This window comes from Crotalus tigris, unplaced genomic scaffold, assembly GCF_016545835.1.
Source record: "Crotalus tigris isolate CLP2741 ecotype Arizona unplaced genomic scaffold, ASM1654583v1 scf7180000019633.284382, whole genome shotgun sequence".
In the NCBI taxonomy this organism is placed as follows: domain Eukaryota; kingdom Metazoa; phylum Chordata; class Lepidosauria; order Squamata; family Viperidae; genus Crotalus; species Crotalus tigris.
This window is the reverse complement of record NW_024097630.1, coordinates 57280-83381: the sequence shown is the minus strand read 5'-3', so window position 1 is coordinate 83381 and position 26102 is coordinate 57280. Positions and strand designations below refer to the sequence as shown.

General features: G+C 39.5%; 1 protein-coding gene across 1 annotated transcript; it reads left to right on the top strand.

Annotated features, from left to right (window-relative positions):
• The first annotated feature begins 594 nt into the window (after positions 1 to 594).
• Positions 595 to 25994, top strand: PCF11 (PCF11 cleavage and polyadenylation factor subunit). Its single transcript, XM_039363946.1, has 16 exons — positions 595 to 1194; positions 6064 to 6189; positions 7557 to 7745; positions 7972 to 8181; positions 9700 to 10766; positions 10926 to 11115; positions 11199 to 11643; positions 12137 to 13830; positions 15020 to 15122; positions 16794 to 16913; positions 17543 to 17651; positions 19058 to 19241; positions 21784 to 21939; positions 23658 to 23750; positions 24466 to 24501; positions 24949 to 25994. The coding sequence occupies exons 1-16, from the start codon at positions 979 to 981 to the stop codon at positions 25162 to 25164; spliced, it is 5154 nt and encodes a 1717-aa protein (XP_039219880.1). The 5' UTR covers positions 595 to 978; the 3' UTR covers positions 25165 to 25994.
• Positions 25995 to 26102: the final 108 nt, after the last annotated feature.

Below are 26102 nucleotides of genomic sequence, written 5' to 3'. Positions count from 1 at the left end.
TCTCAACAGATGCCAGCCTTTTGCAGTACAGCAGGGCATGATGGATTATAATTAGTATTATTGGCGATTTTACTACCCCTTGGCTATCGATGGTGTGGAAAAGAACGTATGTAAGGCCGCCTAAGTGGCTGGCCGTGTGACTTTTAGGTAGGCCTCAAAAGGCCAGTATTCCCATAGCAACAGTTGAGCCAACGAACGGGCCAATGGGAAACGAGGCCTCGCGGACAGTCTTGAACACTTTAAAAGACGTTGCGAAGGGAAGAAGCGGGGGGGAGGAGTCAACCGCCACCCCCGCTCACGTCACGCGACAACAAGGAGTCCGGGTTATATTCGGAAGAGCCAACCCAAAGCTGAAGAAATAAAGAAAGGCGGGTTCTATAGGCGAGCCCGCCAATCGCCGCGAGGAGCGGTGCCGTTCAATAAATCCCCCCTCCCCCAGCGGAGATCGCCTCCCTCCCTCCCCCGATGGCAAGTGGGACCCAGGGAAAGGAACGTCTGGACGGCCCTATCAGAGCGCGGCGGAGGTACCCTCCCTCCCGCGCGAGCCAATGGCGACGCGGCCAGCGAACAAAAGGCGCTTCCCCAAGCGCCGCCCTTTCCCTCCTGTTCGGAACCATTTCAGATGACGCAGCGGCTGCAGCCGGAGGACTGAAGGCGTTCGCGAGCCGCAGGAGCCGTCGTCGTCGCCGCCGCCGCCATTTTGTGCGTGCGTTTGTGAGGGCGAAAAAAAGAAAGGCGGTTGATCGAGGCAACGGCGGCGGAGGAGGCGGCGGCGGTGGCCGACTACCACCACCTGAGGAGAAAACAAGCAGCGGCGAAGCGGAGGATGAACTAGAAGAAGCCGGGTGGGATCAGCAGCGGCGGCGGCCACCACCACCACCACAGCGGCGGCGAAGGAGAAAAGGCTTTTTGTCTAGCCTGGCCTCCTCGGCGGTGGATCGGTCGTGTCCGCGGCCTGTCAGGCCTGAGGGGGAGAGAATGTCGGGCGGCGGCGCGACGACGTCCGAGGGGGCCGCCAGCGGTGCCAACACCGCTGGCGGCAACAACGAGGACGCCTGCCGCGACTACCAATCCTCGCTGGAAGACCTGACGTTCAACAGCAAGCCGCACATCAACATGCTGACCATCCTGGCTGAGGAGAACGTGCCCTTCGCCAAGGACATCGTCTCGCTGATCGAGGCGCAAATCGCCAAGGTTTTTATATACTCTACGCCGAATACGCTCTCTCTATAAACCCCCCTCCCTCCCCGAACCCAGCCTGCTCCTTCCCATCTCTTAGGGCCAGCCTTTCTCCTCCTTCCCCTCCCCCAACCCGCGTGTTTATTTTTGAGCTATAGGATTAGTGGGGGGGGAAACAGCAGGGGCCCCGCCTACGTATCTGTTGTGTGAATGCGGGATTCAGAGAAGGTCACGTGTCAAGGGGGGAAAAGAAATAGGCCGGAAGGGGGGGGAGGGACAGACGGGGGGGGAGAATTGAGGCCTAGGATAGAGCCAGTTAGGTACAGGTAGTCCTCGACTTACAGCACTTTGTTCAGTGACCGTTCAGAGGTTGAACTGAAAAAAAGCAACTTCTGACCATGTTTTCACACTTAACGACCGTTGCAGCATCCCCATGGTCACGTGGCCGGAATCCAGAGGTTTGGGAACAGTGTCCCAGCTTGATGTGATTACTTTCTTGCAACATTCTGACCAGCCAAGTAGGTGGGGAAGCCAGATTCACTTAACCGGGTTACTAACTTACCAACTGCAGTGATCTACTTAACAACTGTGGCAAGAAAAGTCCAAGAATGGGGCAACACTCACTTAAACAAAAAGCAACAGTGTTGGGCTCAATTGTGGTCATAAGTCAAGGACTACCTGTATTTTGGAAGGAGAGGACACCGAGTTAAGGTTGGCTCAGCCTTCCGTCCTGAGGTCGGTAAAAGAGGACCCGGATTGTTGGGGGCAGTATTCTTGGGAGAGGGCTCTAAAGCACAATGAAGCTGTATGTAAGTCTCTAAGTGCTATTGCTATTAAGCAGAGGAAGAGTAGAAAAGAGGAAGCTAGCTCTAAGGAGGTGAAAGGGGAAATTGATAGTTTTGTTAGGAATGTCAAATGGGGGAGGCACACACAACCCAGGCAGGCAGCCTCTGAATCTTCTTCCTTGGATTTCTCTGTGGTTCAAAATTGCCCTCAATGCAGGTAAAACCTTTTCCCAGCCATGTCTGGGAAAGAAATGCTGTATCAAAGTAGGTCAAGTTATTGAGAAAGAGTGAAGCCCAAGTCATAAAAAAGCATATTTTTCAGGCAGCTGGGGCCATGAGGACAGACATGGATGCAGGGGGGGGGGTCTGGAGTGTCAAGGGTAAGAGAGGGGCAGGCAATTTGTGAAAGTTGTTCCAGGTGCTCTGGGGACAGCTGGGGGAAAGAATCTACAACTGCCATCCACCCTAGCACACGGCAGCCCCCAGCAGTGTCAGAAACAGATAAACCAGTCCTAACTGCTTCCTTTCAGATAATTTTAAGGGATCCAATTTAGATAAAAGAGGTAAAGACAATGGATTTTTTAAAAAGTTATTCTGTTGAAAGCAGGAAGGTAGGAACCATGTTTGAGAGAACGGTGTAGTGGGAGATAGTTTTCAGATTTAAAAAGAATGGAGAATGGTAGCATGAGCAAAGGTTAAGGTGGAAAATGAGACTAGGCCATAGTTGGCAGGAAAAGAAACACCACTTAAAATTAATTTAAGGTTTGATTGGGGAATTACTCTTTTCTATGAAATAATTCCAAGGAAGAGATACTCTACCCAGTTCAGGAAAGGGACGGATTCTTCGAATTTTGTGAAGGATTTTTAAACCTGCATAAATTGGATATACAACATGGCCGCCTGGCAGGAACTATGCAGCAGTTACCGTGCTTGAAACATACAGTTTTTAAGTCTCCTAGCTTACATATGGCTAATTAGCTTGGTAAATATTCTTAAAAGGATAAAATCATTTCCGGGACCACTAGCCTTATTTTGTAAAGGGAGTTTGGTTAAGAGGAGTGGAATTTCCTCATTATTTTCTGTAGAATAAATTTATATAGTTGAAGGAGGATCTTTATGCTCCTGGAATGTTTTTAATAATAGATGCATGATAGGCTAGGGATGTATGTCTGCATGTGTATGCATGATCCATTCCTTGTTAGAGCAGCACGTTCATTAAGGCATGGAAATAAAATGTTCAGCCCTGCCTGCAGGAACCACAGCAGCCTGTCTAATCCCAATATGGCGCTGAGAAGCATATGATGCAAAAGAAAGTCTAAGGTTGTATCAGCTCAGAAATTTTCTGATAAAAGTCACCCTAGCTTTTGGTGCAGTATTTTTTTCCCCTGTAGTATTTTGGTCATTTAGGTAGCAGAAGGGTAGCACATCTCCATTATAATTGAACATTTCTGTTCTCTTGCTGTTTCTTCTTCCTCACCCATTTTCCTCAGCTTCTGCCAGTACGTTGGGTTTTTATTTTGCTAATTTAATCTGGGATATTAAGTTATAATAAAATGGAAACACAGGATAAAGGGCAATTGTTTACAGTGCAAATCAGTTAGATTCAGCTCTCTAGAAACCTTCCCTATTTACTTTTAATGTTTTCTGTCTCTCCAGAAGTTCATAATACATAAATTCCAGTTCTGTTATTTGGCTTTGGGGTAATGGGGATGGTTACATAGATATCCCCCTGAGTGTATTTAAAAATACGTAAAATATGTATTTCTAATTGGATTTACATAGCTGTCTTTAGTGACCAGGATGAAACGAGAGATTTGAGTTCTCTGAAAACCACTTTTGAAAGAAAATATTGTCTGGAGACAATTTCTACTTAGTGTAATGCAGAGTGGTTTGCCTACCTTTTTAATAAATGATTTTGAAATGTGTGACTGGTATTAAAAATGTAAATAAAATATATAAAATATGTATTTGTCTTTTTATTTACCGGGTGCAGTGCAGAATCTGTTACTAAAGTGTTAACTACTCTGTGGTGTGGTTTACAGGAAAACAAAGTCTGAGGGAAGTTCAATTTTTAGGGAAATACTAAGAAAAACACAGACCCACACATATTCAACACTCAACACCTGATGTTTGAAGGAGTGCACCAAGCATTCTGTTGAGAACTCTGGACATGGTTTTTCTATAAATAAGTCTTTTAAAATTTTATCTCTACTTTCTTGGTGATTTTGAGTTGTCTTTCTCACCTTCCACGACTTCTTGAAAATCTGACTTGGGGTTTGCCTCAGCTTGGGTGGATCTCCAGTATTTCACATTTCTGTTCATGAACTAACCATTGCAATTGTAAATCCTGGTTCTCCGAACGTGGCATTCCACTCATTTAAAGCTGGGATTGCTTTCCAACATCTAAAAACAGATTCTAGGACAACTTTGCCTCATTTCATAATTTCACACGTAGTTTTCCCAGCTTTGTGAATATAATAGGACATTTTCTAATCCTTGAAATATTTTTATGGCTTAAAAGGGAAGTTCACACATACTTTTTGGGAATAAGATTGTAAAGGCTGGCTATATTTTTGACAGCTGTCCTTTACAGTCTTAAGAGCTGCTGCAGATGGGATTTAAGAGCAGGGCACTGAAATGTTCTGGAGGCTGAATACTTTGCAAGCCCTGTTATAACAAGCTAAATTCAATCCTAACAGTTTGCAGATTGCACCTAGTAAATTATTTTCAAGTCTAACTATTAGGGAATTGATAATTGACCAGTGCTGATATTCATGACTTACCTGTTTGGGCAAGCCTTTATCTACGTTTAAATTTTCCTTAAATGCTGTCCATAAAAGCCGTGTGTGGTTAAAGAGTCCTTCCTTCTTCAGCAGATTTCAAACAATTGTTTGATGTAAGGGTTTGAATAATTTGTTTTGAGGGAAAAAAAACCCCTACACATTTAAAAGTGAAGAAGATAAAATGTGGTTTAGATTTTTCAAGATTTGAAAACTGCTTGTGTGTTTGCATTTTCTATAAATATCTTAACAATTTGAACTGTGTTAAAGTGAAAGACGCTAATTACAAGAAAAACTTGCTACAAGGACAGCCAAACATATTTGAGCAGTGGATTTTGGCAATAAGTGCAGACACTGTTAGCTGCTTAATGTGAAACGGCCTATAACATTTTGAGAATGGATGGGTGCTAAATGGGAATTGAACTATTCCTGTGTAAAAAATCAATGTGTGAGAGAGAAACAATTACCCTCAACAAGTTTATACATGCTGATGCTTTTTGGAAGTTTGTGGCCCTTCCTTAATGTGGATGAGACTAAACATTTTGAACAGAAACCGGGAAGGCTTCCACTTTCGTTGGAAATTCATTTTCAACAACAGTTCTTATCACATGAACTCGGGGCGTGCCTTACGAGCAGAGGGAAAAAAATCCATCTTGACTCCTTGGCCATTGAGGAGTGACCAGACATTGAAGATTGTCTTCTGTGCCAGTCTTTGGCTCCAGTTATTTATAAGTGTCTGTTCAACAACGTGACTCCATTGTGGATTTATATTTTTTTTGGTTCCAGCTATATGACTTGCATATAATTTTGAGAGTGTCTATTTGGCGTTTCTTCAACTGTCTAGAGTTGGTATTACTTGCATTTGGATGACAGCAAGTGAAGCATGGCTCACCAACAACACTGGTATTCAACTTTCTGTCCACTGAGAATTCTCCCCTTCATTTTATGAGATCTAGTTAATTGATCCATGTCCCATTTTATAGAGATCCCAACAGAAACTACTGTGTGTTCCCTCAAAAGTATAGTCATAGAATGTGAGGTGGCTCATTAAAAACCCCAGTAGTTAATTTTGCATCATGGGCCAAAACTTTCTGCCACTCACAATCACCTTAAAAGAAAACCCAATGTACCGAATAATAGCTGCACTGGTATCTATTGATTCTTTTAATAGCTAGGTCTAAAATTAGTAAATTGTATTTTTTGATTGAATTTGTTACCTACCAGAAATATGGTGGTTTGGGGTTGGTAATTCCTTCATTTAAAAAGATCATTTTTTTTTGTTACAACTAAATGTCTCAGTTTTCTTCTTATTACTCCAGGCTCCTTCTAATGAGAAACTTCCTGTTATGTACCTAATGGACTCCATTGTCAAGAATGTTGGACGAGAATATCTTGCTGCATTTACTAAAAACCTAGTTTCAACATTTGTTAATGTGTTTGAAAAGGTATATATATACATATATATATATATAATGTGTTTCCCTAAAGCTTTAAAAATTGCTGTTGTATAAATAAAGACATGGCACATTGTCTTATTTTTTCCAGTTTTAAGGGTGGAACATAAACGGTGTATCCTCCGTAAGAAAAATTGCATTAGAGAACAAGCTAGATGCAATCACATTGTCATGTGTTAATGCTTTCTGTGAGTCACTCAGTAGAAAGGACAGTAAAATGCAGCTCATTAGATTATTTTTATGTGTGTTTTTAGCTTTACAGAAGAATGAGTAACACAGTGTAGGTAGGCATCTTGTTTGTGTTAACTATACAATCATTTAGGGTTTTATTTCATGGGGAAAAATAAACATTGAACCTACTTACTAAGATCCATAAAGTCTTATTTTGATCAACCTTTCTCTCCAATCTCCAGCCATTTCAATTTTTCATACTTGCCCTAATTTGTAACAACTGTTCACAGACAGTATCTTCAGCATTAGTTTGCTTGATAAATTTTAAAGATACCTACCAAAGGCAGAATTTTCCTTTACAAATGTACATTGCTGTGAATGTTAAAGGAAATTGAAATACCTTTTTCCATTTCAGTAGGGTTTGGTTGAAAGAGGCTAAAACATTTGAGTTAGTCAAACATTAAATCAGTTTAATTTTAAATCAGCTTACTTTTGCCTTGCCGATTTTCTAAACAACAGTAATCACATTTCTGTGTGACCGTATAAAAAATTAGGCAATGGAAAAGATTTCATGTTTTGACTGCTTTTCAGAGTTGGATTTTTTTTTTTTTTTTTTTTTGCATATTGACATACAAAAAAGTTTTGCACTTAACCTCTTCAACCTGGTGCCCTTCAAATGTGTTGAACAACAATTTCCTTCATGCAAACTCAGCAGCGGACATGCTGTCTCTGGATAATGGGAACTCAACACCTGGAAAAAAAAACCTAAGGAATTGATGGATGTGCCTCTGTTTGATTTTTATTATATTGCCGGAATATTCTTTAATAATAAAAATAAGATTTTATCAATTAATGCTGAGAACTTGCTTGTGAAATATGTCCAGTTCTAGTTGATAATGGATACATTTTAAAAATAGGATATAACTGCTATACCTCTATAAGTCATATGTGAAAGATGAAAGAGACACTTAACTGCTCAAATCTTTGTTTTACTGTTTGCAAATTAGTGTATCAGCAAAGTGCAGTTTCAGTTGTGTCCACTTGAGTTCTTCACTGTTTTCACTGGAACTTGCATACACAAATGAATAGATGTAACTCTAGAACACTTATGTGATCTTGAATTTTAGAAAGATGGATAACATGTTATATGGACTTAACAAGCCGTAGAATTGTTCTATTGTTCTTAGGTGGATGAAAATACTAGGAAAAGTTTATTTAAATTGCGTTCCACGTGGGATGAAATTTTCCCTCTGAAGATTCTCTATGCTCTTGATGTTCGGGTGAATTCAGTTGACCCTGCTTGGCCTGTTAAGCCGTTACCCCCTAATGTGAATACTTCTAGCATCCACGTGAATCCTAAGTTTTTAAGTAAATCGGTAAGTTTCTAAAACTAATGTTCAGTGTTTTTCACTTTTGCACACCATAAATTGATATTGAACAATTAAAGCAAAAAACTATCACAGTGCCCTTTTATATTGTATGATACGCCCGAAACACATTTTGATTTATTTGTACAAATAAACGAAATTACATAACTATGAATAATGGCCAGTTTTCCTTCTTCACAAGTAAGAATCATGTATTTTACCATTTTCTCGGTAGCCTGAGGAACCTGCTGTACCTAGCTCTACAGTCTGTTCTCTTCCTGTGTCCTGTTCTGCTGTGTCCTCTACTCCAATTGTTCCTGAAATACAAAAGAACTTAACGCAAGAGCAGCTGATAAGACAACAGCTGCTGGCAAAACAAAAACAGTTGTTAGAACTTCAACAGAAGAAATTAGAACTTGAACTAGAACAGACAAAAGCACAGCTGGTGAGTAAGATGACTGGCGCCTCTGATGTTTCAGGAGTGGATTTTTTTCTGGTTCCTGATAAAGTCAGTTTAGCTCTGTGGTCCTTGCAGCCTGTTCTTTTTCTTTGAACTAGTAGAACTTCCAGTAAAATGTATTTTTTTTCCTATTGGTTAATCATTGCTACACTGTAGATGATAACAATGTCTTTCCAACAGGTGGACAAAGATCAGAATGTATAACTATTAGAACTCGTAGATAAAATGTCTGTATACTGGGAAAGCAACATGTTCTTGTACACATCATACTTGATATGTAAAATGCCACTGAACTATTGCAGCATCTTCCACGATCAGGGAAGCCCAGGGCTTTAGATGGAATCACTGCTGTTCAATTTGTCAATGGAAATAGTAGATTTGAAATGCAGGTTGAACATAACAAGAGACTGACTATGAGGAATGTAAATTGTATTAGAAAAGAAACACACAAGGCAGAATCTTGGCATATTTCTCTTACTAAATAATAATAATAATAAATGTCTAACATGATTTATACTGTGCTGTTGATAGGTCTTAGGTTTGAGATTTTGACTAATTTTCATATTGTATCATGCTACATTTACTCTAAATTTTGCAGAGCTTATAATTGGAAGAAAGTAATACGAATACAGTGGTACCTCGGTACTCATCGTTAATTGGTTCCAGGAGGCACAATGAGTACCAAAAATGATGAGTACCAAACAGATTTTCCCCATACGGAATAATCTAGTGTGTCACACTGGTAGCTGACATCAACAAGTACTAGCTTGTGCATGGAGTACCGAACAGAATACCAGGACAAAATTTTTGCATCAAAATGGTTTGGGTACCAAATTAGATGAGTTTCAAAGCAGCTGAGTACCAAGATACTACTGTACTGGTTTCAGATTTGTGGTCTTTTTATTACCATTACTGAAATACTAGCTATAAGAATGTACTTCATGTCATTTACCACAACTAGATATTGAAAACATTTTAACAGCTATGAAAAGAAAATTGACCCAAAACGTAATTTGCTTATGGGATCTGTGGAATATATTATACTGGAATTGGTTGATACATGAAAGTAATTTCTTTATGCAGCTTAAATTGTTTTACAGGTACTCCTCACTTAATGATCACCATTATGACAGGCAACTCCATTACTGGGCAGTATGGTCATTAAGTGAGACATCATGTGACCACAACTTGCAATTTCACTGCCGGCTTCTCCATTGACTCTGCTCGTCAGAAGCCGGCAGTGGAATATGCAAATGGGGATTGTGTGACTGTAGATCACTCTGATGGCCGTAGACACCTGCCAGTTGCAGAACACCTAAATCTTGATCATGTGGCCATGGGGATATTCCAACAATCATAAATGCAAGGACCCTTTTTCAGCACTAACATAACTTTGAAGTGTTAAATAGGGTAGTCATTAAGGAAAGACGTATATTGAACAGCTGTGAGAAATAAAATGGTGCTTGTGTCTGATAACATTTCCCCCCTTCTTCCTTATTTCAGGCTGTGTCCCTTAGTGTTCAGCAAAGTGGATCTAACCTGGGCCAAGCACCTTTAAAACAACATGTGCCGCAGCCACCTCACATGCCAGTTAAAGCTCCCCATCCAGCCTGTCTGCCACCTGAGAAAAACCATTTGTCTCCACTCCATGATGCCAAAATAGCCAATAGAGATCCTCGTCTCAATAGAATGAGTCAGCACTCTTCTCATTCGAAAGATCAGAGTCATAGGAAAGACTTCCTGATGAATGCAGTCAGTCAGCCTGACCCGAAGACTAGCAAACCTCCACAAAGTGAAAAGCAAAATACCACAAAGCCAGAAAAACTAAAACAGAACGAGAAGCTGCAGAAGAAAGAGTTCGATCAGGTGGATGCAAAATTGAAATCCCCCTCTCCTTTGCAAAATAAGCTGCTTCACCCTAAAGAAACCAGGAATCAAGAATGCGAGAATTCCAGAGTGTCGGAAATCAACAAAAGAGATCCCAGATTAAAAAAACATCTTCTAGAGAAGCCAGAGGGCAAAGATGATGACATCAAAGAAAAAAGAAGATGCGTGGAGAGAAAAGACAAAGAGGAACATAGATCAATTGGTGGTAGAAACAAAGTAATTAATGGCATTGTACAAAAACAAGATCCCAGTACAGAAGAGTCAGAAAAACAGAGTGGAAAACCAGGAAGGTCAAGTACTAGGAAAAGGTCACGTTCTCCTAGATCTCGATCGCCATCTGCACATTCTCCAAAACGAAGAGAAAGAAGGTCACCTAAAAGAAGGCTTAGGAGTCTCTCTCCATCTGGATCTAAGATTGGGAAACCACGACAATCTGGGCCCAAACAGTCGCATCTAGAGGATTTTGGGTCAGGAGCCCGGGATGACCGAAGCTCTAACAAGAGGAACATTAAGCAGGAACTGAGGGATTCAAGGAGGCCGAAGAAAATCCACGAAGACCGACTGCAAGAAGGAATGAATCAACATTCTTCCAAGTCAAATTCCGAGCCCAAAGAAAATGTGGAGAATTGGCCAAGTTCCAAATCAAGCAAAAGGTGGAAATCTGGCTGGGAGGAAAATAAAAAGTAGGTTGATGTTTAATGAGCCGTAATTGATTATCACTAAGTGCAAATCTAAAATTACTGCTGAAATACATTTTCTTTATAAAACAAAGTAAGATAACTTTTAGTTGCTATGGATAGAGGCACTATGTAAAATAACATGTCGTTTTCTATTGCTTTCAGCCCTCAACTTACTGAAGAGCATCAAGGACTTGGTAAATCCCCTCATCAGAGGCACAGGGATACTTGGTCAACTAGTAAAGGAGTTCCTTCACCTCGCACCCCAAAACAGCAACATCGATTAAGTGTAGATGCTAATTTGCAGATACCCAAAGAACTGACCTTGGCAAACAAGAGAGAGATCCTTAAGAAGGTAATACATGAACTTGTTCTTGCAGTTTACTTTTTTCTTAAAAGCATGGAGGATTAACTCTTTTTTTTTCTTTTGACTCACAGGCAAATGAACGTCTCTCATCTGGTGAAATAACACAGGACGATTTCCTTGTCCTGTGTCATAAGATTCGCCAGCTTTTCCAGTATCAGGAAGGAAAACATAGAAGTGAGTGGGATAACACAACGGGCGAAAAGGGGATTTCCAAAAAGAAGCCCTTATTATCTGAATCGGATTTAATATATCATGAACACAAAGCTAAGCTAAAACGAACGCAAGTTCAACATTCATTTCCGAGACTCAATATAATGGATCCTGAAGAAATATTAGACTATCAGTTACCCGATGGATTTCTTTCTGCAATGGAGTGTGACCAAACAAAAACCAAATGCGGTGCTCAGTTTGGCGAAAGATCAAGACGACATTCTCCCATTGGCGGTAGCAGACCATACTCTGATAATTCTTCACACGATGTCAGGAGAAGACATGATGAGCCAAGTGTCTCGAAAGGTATAAAAATGTTTACATTAGCAAAGCAGAATCAATACTGTACATCAGTGATGGTGAACCTTTTAGAGACCGAGTGCCCAAACTGCAACCCAAAACCCACTTATGCATTGTTCGGTGACGGGTGGGTGTGGCCCATTGGGTGGGCGTGGTTGAACTAAAAAGTTCAATCAATCAATTCCACCTTTGCAAGATCTTGTTGAAAAGTTGAAATTGACTGATTGATTGAACTTTTTTTTTTTTTGTACATGGCGAAGGCCTAAAACGAAAAGGTTTTATAAAACCCAGCTGAAGGCCTAGGACTGGGGTGACGGTGCGTGTGCCCACAGAGAGGGCTCTGAGTGCCGCCTCTGGCACCCGTGCCATAGGTTTGCCACCACTGCTGTACATGATTGGGCTACGCAACAGAAATGTTTGAATTTTTTTTCATAGAGATGTGGTTTATGTAATGGGTTTAGTGAATAAACTTTGTTATTTTAATCTATTTTTCTTAAAGGTCTTCGGGAAGAGCAAAGGATCAATGACATTTTCAAGCGGGCCAGATACGAAGATACGGAGAAACAATTCACTGACCTTCCAGGATCACGATTTGGGGTCTCTGATGGGAAGCAAAGATTTAGTTCGTTGATTGAAGACAGAGCTCATTTTGAAGATTCTCCTAGACATCCTGGCATAAGGGCAAGTGAAGGGCCAGCTAATCCAGCTCCTCGAATTGAAGCACAGCCTAATTTAAGGTTTGAAGGATCTCTAGGTCAGCCAGCTTCTCAGTTTGAAGGGCCTCAAGGACAAGCTGGAGGAAAAGGTTCTCACATGTTTGATGGGCCACCGGCACAGGTTGCAGCTGGTCCCTTAAGGTTTGATGGACCGTCAGGACAAGTTAGTACGGGAAGTGCTATACGGTTTGAGGCTCCAATAGGACAACCAGCGGGAAGTTTACGATTTGAGGGGCCTTCAGGCCAATCTGTGGGGGGAATGAGATTTGAAGGGACCCATGGTCAACCCTCAGGAGGAATGAGGTTTGAGGGACCTCACGGTCATGCAACGGCTGGTATTAGATTCGAGAGTCCTCATGGCCAGTCTTCTGCTGGAATGAGGTTTGAAGGCATGCATGATCAGCCTTCAAATAACATAAGATTTGATGGCCAGCCTTCAGGTGGATTGAGGTTTGAAGGGCCTCATGGCCAACCTTCAAATGCCATAAGATTTGAAGGACCTCATGACCGGCCAGTGGGACCTCATGGTCCACCAGGAAGTGGAATGAGATTTGAGGGACCACACGGGCAGCCTGTAGGGCCTCATGGCCAACAAGGAACTGGTTTAAGATTAGAAGCCCCACATATGCAACCAGTGGGATCCCTGGGACAACCCGGAAGTAATATGCCATTTGATGCGCCACACGGACAGCCCATTGGTCCACACGTGCAGCCTACAAGTGGTCTGAGATTTGAGGGCCCTCATGGTCAACCTGTAGGGCCACATGGGCAACCCCTTGGCTCTAGGTTTGAGGGCCCCCACAATCAGCCTCTGGGCCCACATGGGCAGCTGGGAATTTCTCCCAGGTTTGAGCCACCTTCAGTTCAGACTGGAAGTGGACTTAGATTTGAAGGGCCTATTAACCAGACAAGGTTTGATGGCTGTCCGTCAAGATTTGATGGTCAACCTGGCCAGCCATCAATTTTACAAAGACTGGATGGATTACACGTACAGCCCGGTTCAAGGTTTGAAATGGGTCCTGCTCAGCAAACACCGCCTCGATTCGATAGTCCAGTTGGTCAGCAGGTCCAGCCTCGTTTTGATACAATACTTCAGCGATTTGACGATCCTCCACATCCGGCAACGCGATATGACCTCCTCCTGGGTCACCAGGGTCCAAGAATTGAAAATGTAGCTAACCTTCCTGGCTCACGATTAGAGACGGCACCGTACGGACAAACCGGCCCTTATAATGACGCTCCCAATCAGCCACCTTATAATGGGGCATCCCAAGGAATGCAGTTCCAGAGGCCTGACCAAATATTCGATAACCCCCAAGGACCAAACTTCAATGGCCCGCCCGTTTCTGCGGCACAACACTTTCCTAATGCAATTAACAGGACCCCGGGACCTTTTTATGATGACAAGAATCTTCAGGGTCCTCAGTACAGAAATTTTAACAATCTGACTGTTGGAAACGTTCAGCCACCACAGCAGGTAAGAGTCTTAACGATGCTTTTGTTACACTGTCAAAAAAACCTCGTCTGTTTGTATCTTCGGTTGCAGCAAATTATTTTTTCTTAAGATCGATTTGTTTTGTGCATATGCCTTTGACTAGCAACTGCCTGAACAAATCCCTGCGGTTTTCTTGGCAAGATTTTGGAAGTGGCTTGCCTTTGCCTCCTTCCTAAGGCTGAGAGGGGGTGACCAGCCCAAAGTGACCCAGCCAGCTTTGTGCCCAAGTTGGGACTTTGTTGTTGTTAATTGCGAAGTCGTGTCCGACCCATCACGACCCCATGGACAACGTTCCTCCAGGTCTTCCTGTCCTCTACCATTTTCTGGAGTCCCTTTAAGCTCACGCCTACTGCTTCAGTGACTCCATCCAGCCACCTCATTCTCTGTCGTCCCCTTCTTCTATTGCCCTCAATCTTTCCCAGCGTTAGGCCCTTCTCCAGTGAGTCCTTCCTTCTCATTAGGTGGCCAAAGTATTTGAGTTTCAACTTCAAGTTGGGACTAGAACTCACAATTTCCTGGTATCTAGCCTTATGCCCTGCACCAAACTGGTCATGGATTAAGAAATACTTAACATCAACAAACTCTTAAAATACTATAATTAAGTGAATCATAAATTTTCACTGACGTTGATTGATGCCATGAAAAGTACTGAATCTTGAATATTAATTTCTGACACAATGTCAGAACGTCTGAAATGATTTCGTCAGAAATATATATATTTGTATTCCTAAGCAGTTTCTTTGCAATGGTTAATTTCCACACCTGCAAAATTACACCACTAAAACCAGCATAATCCCCTGAATTCATACTATAGATAATTTCATTGGCTAAGTAAAGATTATAAATAATGACCTTATCAGTTGAAGAAAATAAGTTTGTCAGTCTTCAATTGGAAAAAAAACAAAGCAAAATTTCCACATTGGTGGCTAGCTAGTATAACAGGATTTTAAGACTGATGTTTAACATTGGATATTTATAACGTCGTGGACAGTATGCTGACATTATAAACCACTCAGAGTGCTGTAAAGCAGTATATAAGTCTAAGTGCTGTTGCTATTATTGCTAATTTCATTTCATTAAATGGTCTTACATTCTGTACATGACTGAAATAAAGATTGATTTGTTTTTGTCCTTAAGAGGAAAAAGCATTTGGATTGTGTTTTTTTTACAGGTATCTGTTCTGCCAGTATCTTCTGGCCAGCCTTTCAATCAAGGACAGCCACTACTGCCGGTTCATGCACAAAACCCTGGAGGTTTTGTTCAAAATCAGCCAGGTTAGCATTTACTTTTTTGGGGGGGGGGGTGTTGTTTTAATGAAATTTTGCATCATTCGAAACTTGGGAATATTTTGTCTATATTAAATCTGAAAGATGTGTTCAGCAGTAAAGCTTGGTATAACTGTTTGAAATTTTAATTTAATTCAATTTGGTATCATAGGGTCATTAAGGTAAAATTGGTATGTAAGTTCTGCTTATAGATGAGATGTTTATCTACAGATACTTTCCACTGTAAGATAGGACGAATATGAAATTCAGAGTTCAAATTATAATCTGTTAACTGCATGCTAGAAAATGATCTGTAGCCATTTGGGTTGCGGAATTTTGATTGTTCAACATAAAGTAATATCTTCCCCCCTTTCCCATACATTCAACAGTGACTGAGAACATATCAGTTGCAACTTGCTCTAGTTTTCTGGATTGTGATCTGTGATAGTAACAGGAATTTTAACCATTCCTGAAATTTTTGAAGATAGCAGGAATAAATAGAAAATGTTTGTAAGTAGATGGCATATAAAACAGCTGGATATTAGTTGTTCAAAGTTTAGTTGGATTGCAAAATTTGTGTATAAGAGCTGACATAGTGAAATGAATAGAATTAAAAATAGCTGCATAAGATCTGATTTGAATTTTCTAAAACCTCTAATGCAGGCATGTCAAACTGCCAGCCTGCGGGCCGTATGCCTCACACCAAAACCGTGCCCACCCCAGTGCCAGCAATGGGGAAAAAAATCCAGATACGTCATGCGACGTCACGTAACGTTGTGGGTTTGACATGCCTGTTCTAATGTTTACCAAGCAGAACCAAGTCTTTTTTTAAAAAAATAATGCCTGCTATAAAATGATTTGTTAAAATTATAGCTTATTTCTCCCACACTCTTGAGAATATAACTAATAAATTTGATTTTAGTACAAACTTTACATTTTAAAATAGTTTTCAGAGATTTTTATTGTCTGACCAGAATCACGTTTGTTTATAATTCTCATAAACAAAAATATACATTCATATTTCTAGGGATTAAATATTAGGTCTGAATTTATTAAATCTATTATGGTGGAGATTTATTTAAAAACTAAGGACATCAGAAGAGGAATTTGAGTAAAAATGGCATTCAGAAAACTACATTTTAAACCATATAAATATATGTTTATAAAAATCACAGTGGACACATACAAAGCTTCATCTACCAGGGATATAATCTTATCTATTTTAATAATAATAGACATACCCATGACTATGAAGCTTTTTATGTGCCCATTGTAATTTTTTTATTTTTAATTTCTAGAATTGTGTTTTGTAATACAATTTTAGTTTTAAAAGTTCAAGTTTCAAAGAATGAAACCATATGTACTGATGAACTTCTTTTTGGAAGAATAAATCCTAAGCATTTTTGAGCACATGAAACAAGCATTTCCTTGTCATGGTCTTCTGTAACATTTGTTAGATTCTCAAATGTTTTTAATCTCCATTTATACAAGGTTATTGTATAAATTAAAATGGGAAGGTGGTTAAAATGGTCCTCAAGTTCTTTTAAGAGGAGCCAGTGTTGAAGATGGAGAAATGGATGATGATTTGTTTGTTTAACTTTTGACAATAACTACTTAAGATACTTGAAATCTAAATTGAATTTCTAGAGTAATATATTATACATTTTCACTCATTTCTAGGGAATATCCCACTTTCCTACCCGGATAATCATCTCGGACAACTTGATGTGAATGAGTTATTTTCAAAACTGCTCTCTACAGGAATCCTTAAATCTTTGCAGCCCGATTCATCTTCATCACGTAAGTATCCTTTTGTCATTAGTGTAGAGTTTCCTTTGTATCCTAACAAATATCTTGTCTGCCTATCTCTCTCTCTCTCTCTCTCTCTCTCTCTCTCTCTCTCTCTCTCTCTCTCTCTCTCTATCTCTCTATCTATCTCTCTCTCTCTATCTATCTATCTATCTATCTATCAATCATCTATCTTATCTATCTCAAGCACTATCCATCTCATTCTTGGTATTTTGAACATATTGTACCAATGAATGTCTATGGCCACCAGTCCAATATAAAGCATTAGAAATAATTTGGTTTTCTTTTTTCTGGGCAGAAATTGACCAGTTGAAAATGGATCTGTAAAAACTTAGTTTTTAAGCCTATCAGTTGGAAATAGTGTGTATATGTATGAATGCACAAATGTGTCTACTGTGCTTCCAACTGATACATATTTATATGTATATATTAAAAAAATTAAACCAGGAGATAAGTTAGATTTATTGAAAGAAACTGATTACAATCACTACCCCTGAACACTGTATCTGAGATCAATGTTGATCTTATAGATAAAATTACTTTAATTTTTTTTAACACTGCTACAATTGAGGAAGCAAAGGTTATATCCCAGTATTTAAAAATACATCTCATTTATTTAGAAGTCAGTGAAGTTTCAACTCAGCCACCTCCAGAGGAAGAAGAGGAAGATCAAGATCAGAATGAGGATATTCCAGACCTAACTAATTTTGTGATAGAAGAACTAAAACAGTATGTGCATTTAATGGGACAAAGAGGGGATTATATCCAATTGTGTAGTTTAAATAATTCTAAATGAATTGTAAAAAAACAAAAAACAGGTGACTCCTAAGGGTAAAAAATTGTGGTAGTTGTGTATAAATTCAATATTTATTTTAAATACTGTAACATTTATTCAATTAAGCATTAATCATTCTAGATTAAGAGATTCCAAGGTTTGCAGTGGATTTCTTTAACGTGTCTTTATATAATCATTGAACTCAAAAAAGTGATAAATCCAGAGAAAATTTATGTTCTTGCCAATGAACAAGTCCCTTTTAACATCTTTTATACAAGAACTAAGGTAGAGAAATTTATCTAGCTATTCTATTTTTGGAAAATTACACCTAAATATGCACATGCAAAAATATACATAAACTGAAATTCCCAAATAACCCAGCTCTTAACATTATAAGCACTTTTTATACATTTATCTTCAAAGCAGATATCATACATAGTTTTTTAACCTCTTGTTTGGTACTGAGCCATTCATTAATGCTCCATTTATTGTGATACATGGTTTTATTTCCATCATATATCATTCTTAATGTGTTTATTGCTGCATATTTGGGAAATACATACCATAATTAAAAGCTTTTGAATTTTGTTTACATCAATAAACATACAATAAAATTTTCATATAATTCTGATCGATGTGCAGAAGATTAAAAGTCTGATTTGCACAATTCATTGGCATCTCTGGTATGTTTTCAATTAGAATTGTGCCAATCCCTTATGCAGGCACACTTGGCAAAATAATCCCTCTGTAGTTTTAACCATCTTCTTGATGGTTGAAAATAAAATTGACCTGCATTCCCATCTATAATATGTATTTGGACTTCCCAATTTTCCATTTCAGGTAGTGGTCACGAATCAGATAACTAAGTTTTCTAACTTTTTCTTTAAAAAAGAATATAACTAAATTTCCAAAAGTAAAATGCTGAAATAAAAAAAAAAAGTATAACAAAAGAACAAAGGTGGGGGAGGGGAACACCAGGGAAAGTTTGAATTTGAAAAAGTGACATAAAAAACAAACCGAAAAATAAACAAACAAATAAATAAAATAAGGTTGCTTCCAACCCTCGTCAGGACTGATACAATTACATAATAAAAAACATTCTTGTTTTAGTCTAACAAAAGAACGAAGATATCAAAAACTAAAATATCAAGATGTACGTACCAAACAATCAAATAACAACAACACCAATATGTAATATCATAATTTCTTAATTTGAATAAAACATACAACCTATGAGTGTATCATGTTATAAATTCCCAAAATATAGCTAATATTGCTAGATATTTCTATATTAGAAAATCTATAATGGAAGTTCCTCTATGCGAAGTTTTCCAACTTGACATTTCTGTCTTGTTTTCAGACGTTACGATAGCGTTATAAACAGGCTCTACACTGGCATTCAGTGTTACTCTTGTGGAATGAGGTTCACAACTTCACAGACAGATGTGTATGCAGACCATCTGGACTGGCATTATCGCCAAAACCGTACAGAAAAGGATGTTAGCAGGAAAGTCACTCACAGAAGATGGTACTACAGCTTAACAGTAAGCAGCTATTTACATTATTTGGCACAGAGAATATTTATTCAATCTTTTTGGTTCATCTTTTCCAGAGGACTGAGATCATAACGGTATCATCAAAATACAGTATAACACAAGGAATCTTCTAGCCTCTTAAAGCAGTAATTGGGGGATCACAGACCATTTCATCAGCTAACACAAACTGGTCCCAAGAGAGAGAGAGAGAGGGAAGGAAGGAAGGAAGAAAAGGGGATAATAATACAGATAGTCCTCAACTTAACGACCACAATTGAACCCAAAATTTCTGTCGCTAAATGAGACATTTGCTAAGTGAATTTTGCCCCATTTTATGACCTTTCTTGCTGCAGTTCTTAAGTGAGTCACTGCAGTTGTTAAGTTAGTAACATGGTTATTAAGTGAATCTGGCTTCCCCATTGACTTGACTTGTTAGAAGATCGCAAAAGGGGATCATATGACCCTGGGACACTGCAACCGTCATTGTACGAGTCAGTTGTCAAGTGTCTGAATTTTGATCATGTGACCCTGGGGAAAAATGGTCATAACTCACTTTTTTCAGTTCCGTTGTAACTTTGGTCACTAAAGTGAACTGCTGTAAGTCAAGGACTTCATGCAAAAACCTTAAAATTACTTGAGAATGACTTTTAGGCAGCAACAAAAAATCATTGATATGAGATAGACTTTCCTCCATGATAAGTTGATAAATGCACATAACTGTCCTTGTTTAATTCATGAGGAATACTGTTAAATCTGACAAATTCTAATTTGCTGTTTTTCAGGGAGATGTGATGTTTGTTTATTTCTTTAGTTTATAGGCTACCCATCTCATTCTACAAAGCAACTAACTCTTTGTAATTCCTTTGTTTGAAGATGGGCATTTCTATTGATGCATTATTTTTAAAAGAATAACAAGGTTCTGCTGGGTTTTCTCCAATAGATAGTATGGTGGGAACTTTGGAAACCAAGAAGAGACACTAGAATAAATTATGTAATTCTTCGAATTTGTCTTGAATATTCTAACTGCTAAGTTTTCTCGGGGGGGGGGGGAGAATATTTGCTACTCGCCTTTTAATAGTATTACATACAGTTTAATGGCTTCTTGGATCACTAAGATCATTTGCTGCTATTGTTTTAACAGGTCTTTGAATAGTAATCCAGCTTGTAGGCTTAACATACTTTGTTCTCTTACTGATTCACATGAACCACAACATTCTCTTTGTAATCGCTGCCATAAAAGTGCTCTCTGCTGGTGACATCTGGTCACAGCTGCTGTCTCTGAAAATAAGGCCCCAGAGAGCCTGGCCACTGCGTTTGGAAGAAAAGAATATGCAGTTGCAGCAGTTACAATTCTAAACTGAGAAATTGAAAGCTGAGGTTTTAGTGGCATTCGGTAGTCAAAGCATTTTTTTTTCCCCTGCATGCCTGGTCTAAGCATTTTCCTATGTGCTACGGACCTTGGTCTTACGTTTGTTTACAGATATTTGGTGATAGAGCTTTCTTGCATGTAGCACCTATTAGGGGAGAGCTGAGTGGCTTGAAATCAGTTGCCTCTTGCCCCTTTTCAGAAGGATTCAAGGAAGGATGAAAAACAAGTCCCCACTGTGGTTTTTCAGAAGGCAACTGGACTGTGCTAACAACCAGATGACTGCAAGGAGTATAAATCCTTCCATTCTCCACCATTCAGTCAGAATTGAAAAAGCTTCTTGGATGAGAAGCAAAACGTCTTCAAGAAAAAACAAAGTCCAGTTGCCTTTTGAAAAACCAGAGTTGGGACAACCTTGATCTGGGATAACCGAGAATCTCCGTCAACGATCAAAAACAAGATTAAAACTTTATATCAGTACGGCTGGTCCTCACTTACCGACTGCAGTTGGTCGCCTTGCAGTGAGATGGGCAGCAAACAAATTTAATAATAATAATTTTTTAAAAAATAGGGCTGTTAACTCCATTGATAAGTCAGTAATGTGATCATTAAATGAAACATCCCATGGCTGTGCCAGCTTACAAAATGGAAGTTTTTAAGAAGAGACTGGATAGCCATTTGTCTGAAATGGTATAGGGTTTCCTGCCTGAGCAGGGGGTTGGACTAGATGACCTCCAAGGTCCCTTCCAACTTTATTGTTGTTGTTGTTGTGTCATGAAGCAAATCACTCATGGTCGTTAAGCATGATGATTCATGACCACAACTGGCAAGTTTCTTACAGCTTCCTAGCTTGTTGGAAACTGTTGAACATGTGAGATGCTGTGGATGTTGCAAATGCATTCTGGCTGCTAAGGGCCCGAAACACAATCATATAGCTTTGAGGACAATTCAAAACTGTTTTTCAGTGTCGCCATAACTTTGAATGGTCACTGAAGAGCAGACGGTAAACAAGGATTACCTATACATCGCTGGCCACAATGTGTTCCACAGACTTGATCCTGTTGCTGAAATATGTGCTGGTCACTGGGGAAAAGAGACAAAGATGCATTCAAGAGAGAAATAAAGTCATGCTACCATTTAGAAATTGGGAAAGCAGGCTAAACATTTTTCAATGTTTTTCTTTAGGATTGGATAGAGTTTGAAGAAATAGCCGATTTAGAAGAACGTGCAAAGAGTCAGTTCTTTGAAAAAGTACACGAAGAAGTTGTGTTAAAAACTCAAGAAGCTGCTAAGGAGAAGGAGTTTCAGAGTGTCCCTGCAGGCCCAGCTGGAGTAGACGAGGTAGGCATTGCTCTGCAACTGGCTTCACATAACTTGACGTTTTTAAGTTGGCGTAATTGTGCAGCAATCCTTGGTTTGGCACTTAACATTTTACTGGCGCTTGGAATATATAAAAATAGAGCCATGTGGGTTTTACATTTGTACAGTTTTTTTAAAAAGGCCAACTATGAAAAATCACGTGCCTAGATGTTTACAATATTTACAATAAGAAAGCTTTAAAAGAACATACGGGGGTTTTCCCCCCCAAAAATTCTTCTTAAAATAATTTCGTTCACTGCTTACTTTTGGACTTCACATTCTAGCCCTGGATGATAGCAGTAATTTAAAGTCATGATCAGCATTTGGAGATGATAGTGGGTTTTAAAATAATTTCCCAAGTCATATCCATCTATCTATCTATTAAAGCTCTGTTTGTAACCTTCAGTTGGACGAAATGGTTTATATGGCATCCATTTCTGAAACAGCGTACCTCAAATGGGCTAATTTACTGAATACCAGGATGCATTACTCTTGTGGGAATGAAATTTGGGGAAGTTGTGGCTGCTTCGGCACCATTGTGCTGCTACTGCTGTTAGTTCAGTGCTGCCACAGTCAGCTATAGTCATTATTGGCATGTCCAACATTCCCTGACACAGTCAGTTGTAATCATCCTTGTGGGAAACTGAAGCAAAGTCTGCTTCTGGGAAGCTAGCAGGGAGCATTGCCAATGGAGAAGCTAGCAGAGGAGGTTACAGGCTGCTTGAATAAGTCTTCCCCATTCAAGCAACCAGTCCCTCTGTCTTTGTTTGTTTGTGTTTGTCCCCGTTCAACCTTCTTGACCCATGTGCCGTCCCTGACCTGTGTGGAGCATCTTGCAAATGGTTCCTGACCCACACAGCCCTTCTTGTCTACCTCCATCACACTTCCCGTGCCACATCTCTGCACATCCTTCCTGACCCATGCTGCACCTCTCATGAACCCCTGCATACTGTTCCCAATCTGTGCCACAGCCTCACGTGTCCTTCAGACCCACATAGCACCACCCATATACTCCTCTTCCCAACCCACACCGCACTTGTGTGCCTGACCCACACTGCACTTCCAGGGAGCCAAAGGCTTGTGCAAGAGGCACCACATAGATCAGAAATATGCAAGAGGTGCTGTGCATTTGTGATATGTGGAGGTATGTGGGCCAGGAGAGTCTAGGACAACTCATTGTGGTTGTCTTGTTGTGGCCATCGTAGCGGACAATTCCACGCAAGATAACTCGATGCAATAAATGTTATCCGCCAGTTTCTTTGACATTGTTTTCATTTACAAAAATGGAAATGTTGAAGAAAGAGTAGCAGATAACATTTATTGTGTTGAGTTATCCCGCATGACATTTATAGTGTTGAGTTATCCCGCATGGAGTTGTCCATGGCGAATTGTCCCATGGTAGGTTGGCTGTTGCAAATGGTCCCATTCTGGGCTGGGAAGGGGGGTGCACAAGTGTGGGTGTTGTGATAAAAGTCAAAAAGGGGGTATGGGGCTGCATGAGTTACATAAGGAAATACCTTTGAAACAATGACTCAACAGATTATGGGTTGTCTAGTTACAGAAGTAATAATGCCAGCCTGCAAAATTTCTGCCTTTGTCATGGGCCAGGTACACTTAGGGGGAAAATGAAATTGTTCTGCTGCTCATCTGAAAATACAAATGACATTTTGTAAGTATAACTATATTTAATTTGCTTTTAGAGCTGTGAAATCTGCCAGGAGCAGTTTGAGCAATATTGGGATGAGGAAGAGGAGGAATGGCATTTAAAAAATGCAATTCGTGTAGAGGAAAAGGTAACGTTGCATTTCTTTGTGTACGCACTATGCTTAAAAATATCTGTTTTGGCTTGATATGCTATCGTTATTTCTATAAATTTTAGGAATTGGTATCTCTGAAAAGTCCCTTCTAATCATGCGCATGCTGACTTCCATCTGTCTACTTCTGTGAGATTTGCCACAGGTCCAAAAAAGATTGAATCAAATATAGTGAAATATCAGCAAAGGAAGAATGACAGCTTTAACTTCCTATTTTTATAGAAATAGTTCAAAGAGAGAGATGTCCCCCTGCAGAAAGAGAATTTGTTTTGCAACTATACCTCATAGTTCCCTACGTCTGGTTAGATCCCACAGGCTGGGCCTCCTTCAGGCCCCGTCGGCCAAGCAGTGCCATTTGGCGGGGCCGCGGAGGAGGGCCTTCTCTGTGATGGCGCCCACGCTTTGGAACCAGCTCCCCCTGGAGATTAGGACCGCTCCCACCCTGTTGGTCTTCCGTAAGCTACTTTAAGACCTGGCTTTTCCGGCAGGCCTGGGGTTTATAAAACCTGACGCCTGGATGACTGTCTTTGTACTGTTTGTTTGTTATGTTTTATGTGTTTTTTATTGTTAGCCACCCAGAGTCCTTCGGGAGTGGGGCGGCTTATAAATTTTAAAAATAAATAAATAAATAAATGTACTTTGCATGGCTTTTTGTATATTTGTAAACTAAGATCAGCTTGCTTTCCTTTTGTAGATCTACCATCCATCGTGTTACGAAGATTATCAAAAGGTAAACAAAAACTTGCTTTGATCTTCTGTGTTGTGGCTGCAAAAGCTGGTATTTGAATCACTAATCCTTACTGGGCTTATTTGACTATAGCAGTAAGAGGTAGCAATATCTTCTAAGTCAGACTAAATATTTTCTTGCTGTTGATGATTACATCTAGGGCTGGTTGACATTAGAGAATATCCGAATAATATCTGGATTTTACGTGTGCTGAATTAACCATAAAGACTGTTGGTTGACCGTAGGCACACTCTAGTGTGAAAATCCTAGGTACAAAAAACTCTGAACCACCTTTTGAAGATGATTTTAGAGCGATTCTTAAAAACCAGAAAAATTTAAGAATGATTTTTATTTTAAGTGGCTTTTAAATCCTTGCCATCTTGTGAACCAGTGTTGACTGGAGTGTTCCCCCTCCATCCCACATGTGACGGTGTTAATTTTGATTTGTAGACTTCATCGTTTGATTCCACCCCATCTCCAAGCAAAACTCCTGTGGAGAACCCACTAAATATTATGTTAAATATTGTCAAACAAGAAGGACAGGACTCCTGTAACAGCCCCAAAGTCAAAGACGAACTGGAAGAGAAAGCTAATAATTGCACTGAGGGGAATACACCTGAATCTGCTGAAATTAAAACAGAGCCTGAAAAGGTTGAATCGGTTTAAACTGTGGTTTTTTGTTTTTTTTTTAATTACAGAGAAATGCTTATTGTGTCCTACTGACTCTCGAATGCAAATAATTTTTATATGAATAAAATGTTTGCCTGGGGCAGGGCCCCAGCTACTGACTTGGTTAATAAATACATTTTTGTATTTGAATTTCTTATTGCCTACACCGTGTCAGGTGTCTATCGTGTGGAAGTTCTGTAGATGGTGTACAAATTTAACAGGAATAGATTGTATATGTAAGAAAAAAATTGTACATTTTTTTTTCATTTGTGGAAATGTAAATTATAAATAAAAGATATTTTTGCTATCTACGGAGTGTAATGTTTATGCACACCATCCAATTAAACAACAACACCACACTTAATCTTGGGGGTGTTTTAAAGGCAACAGAACTCAGACTTCTATATAAGGCTTGTGCTTAACTAGGATTCTTTCAGACATAACAAGGAAGATTCTTTTGCTGTAAAATTTGATAGGGAGAAAATTACTGTCTGAAGGAAGTTCTTTTGCAAATCTTGAATTGCTTTTCTTAAGCATTCACATTAGTCGTTTAAAAAGAAAAGTAGGTTTACATAACAAATTTAACCTAGTTCCCTTTGGATACTTACCTACACCTTACATCAGATCTAGATTTTTCATAATTTCAACTACTCAGTACACAAAAAGCTTAAAAGTCTTTTTTTTTTTCCTTCCATTTTAGAGGAACAAATGTAAGATTGCTCGTTTGCAACATGGTTAACTTTTTTGTTGGTTTATTGAATCTAAATAGAAGAGATTACCAAGAAATGTTAATATTTATTTCGTGTAATAAATTAGAGTGAAGAATATACCTGTTTTGAGTCTTTATTTCATGGGCGGGTTTGTGGACATCTCGCTACCTAGCACACGAATAACAACTTGGGCCTTGAAGTTAAATGAATTGGATGGAAGTGCAC

Excerpts from the sequence above, each read along its gene's own strand:
- PCF11 (XM_039363946.1), top strand. The coding sequence starts at position 979 with ATGTCGGGCGGCGGCGCGACGACGTCCGAGGGGGCCGCCAGCGGTGCC. Across the intron at positions 11,644-12,136 it reads TGAGCCAAGTGTCTCGAAAG|GTCTTCGGGAAGAGCAAAGG; the intron begins GTATAAAAATGT and ends TTTTTCTTAAAG. Across the intron at positions 24,502-24,948 it reads GTTACGAAGATTATCAAAAG|ACTTCATCGTTTGATTCCAC; the intron begins GTAAACAAAAAC and ends TTTGATTTGTAG.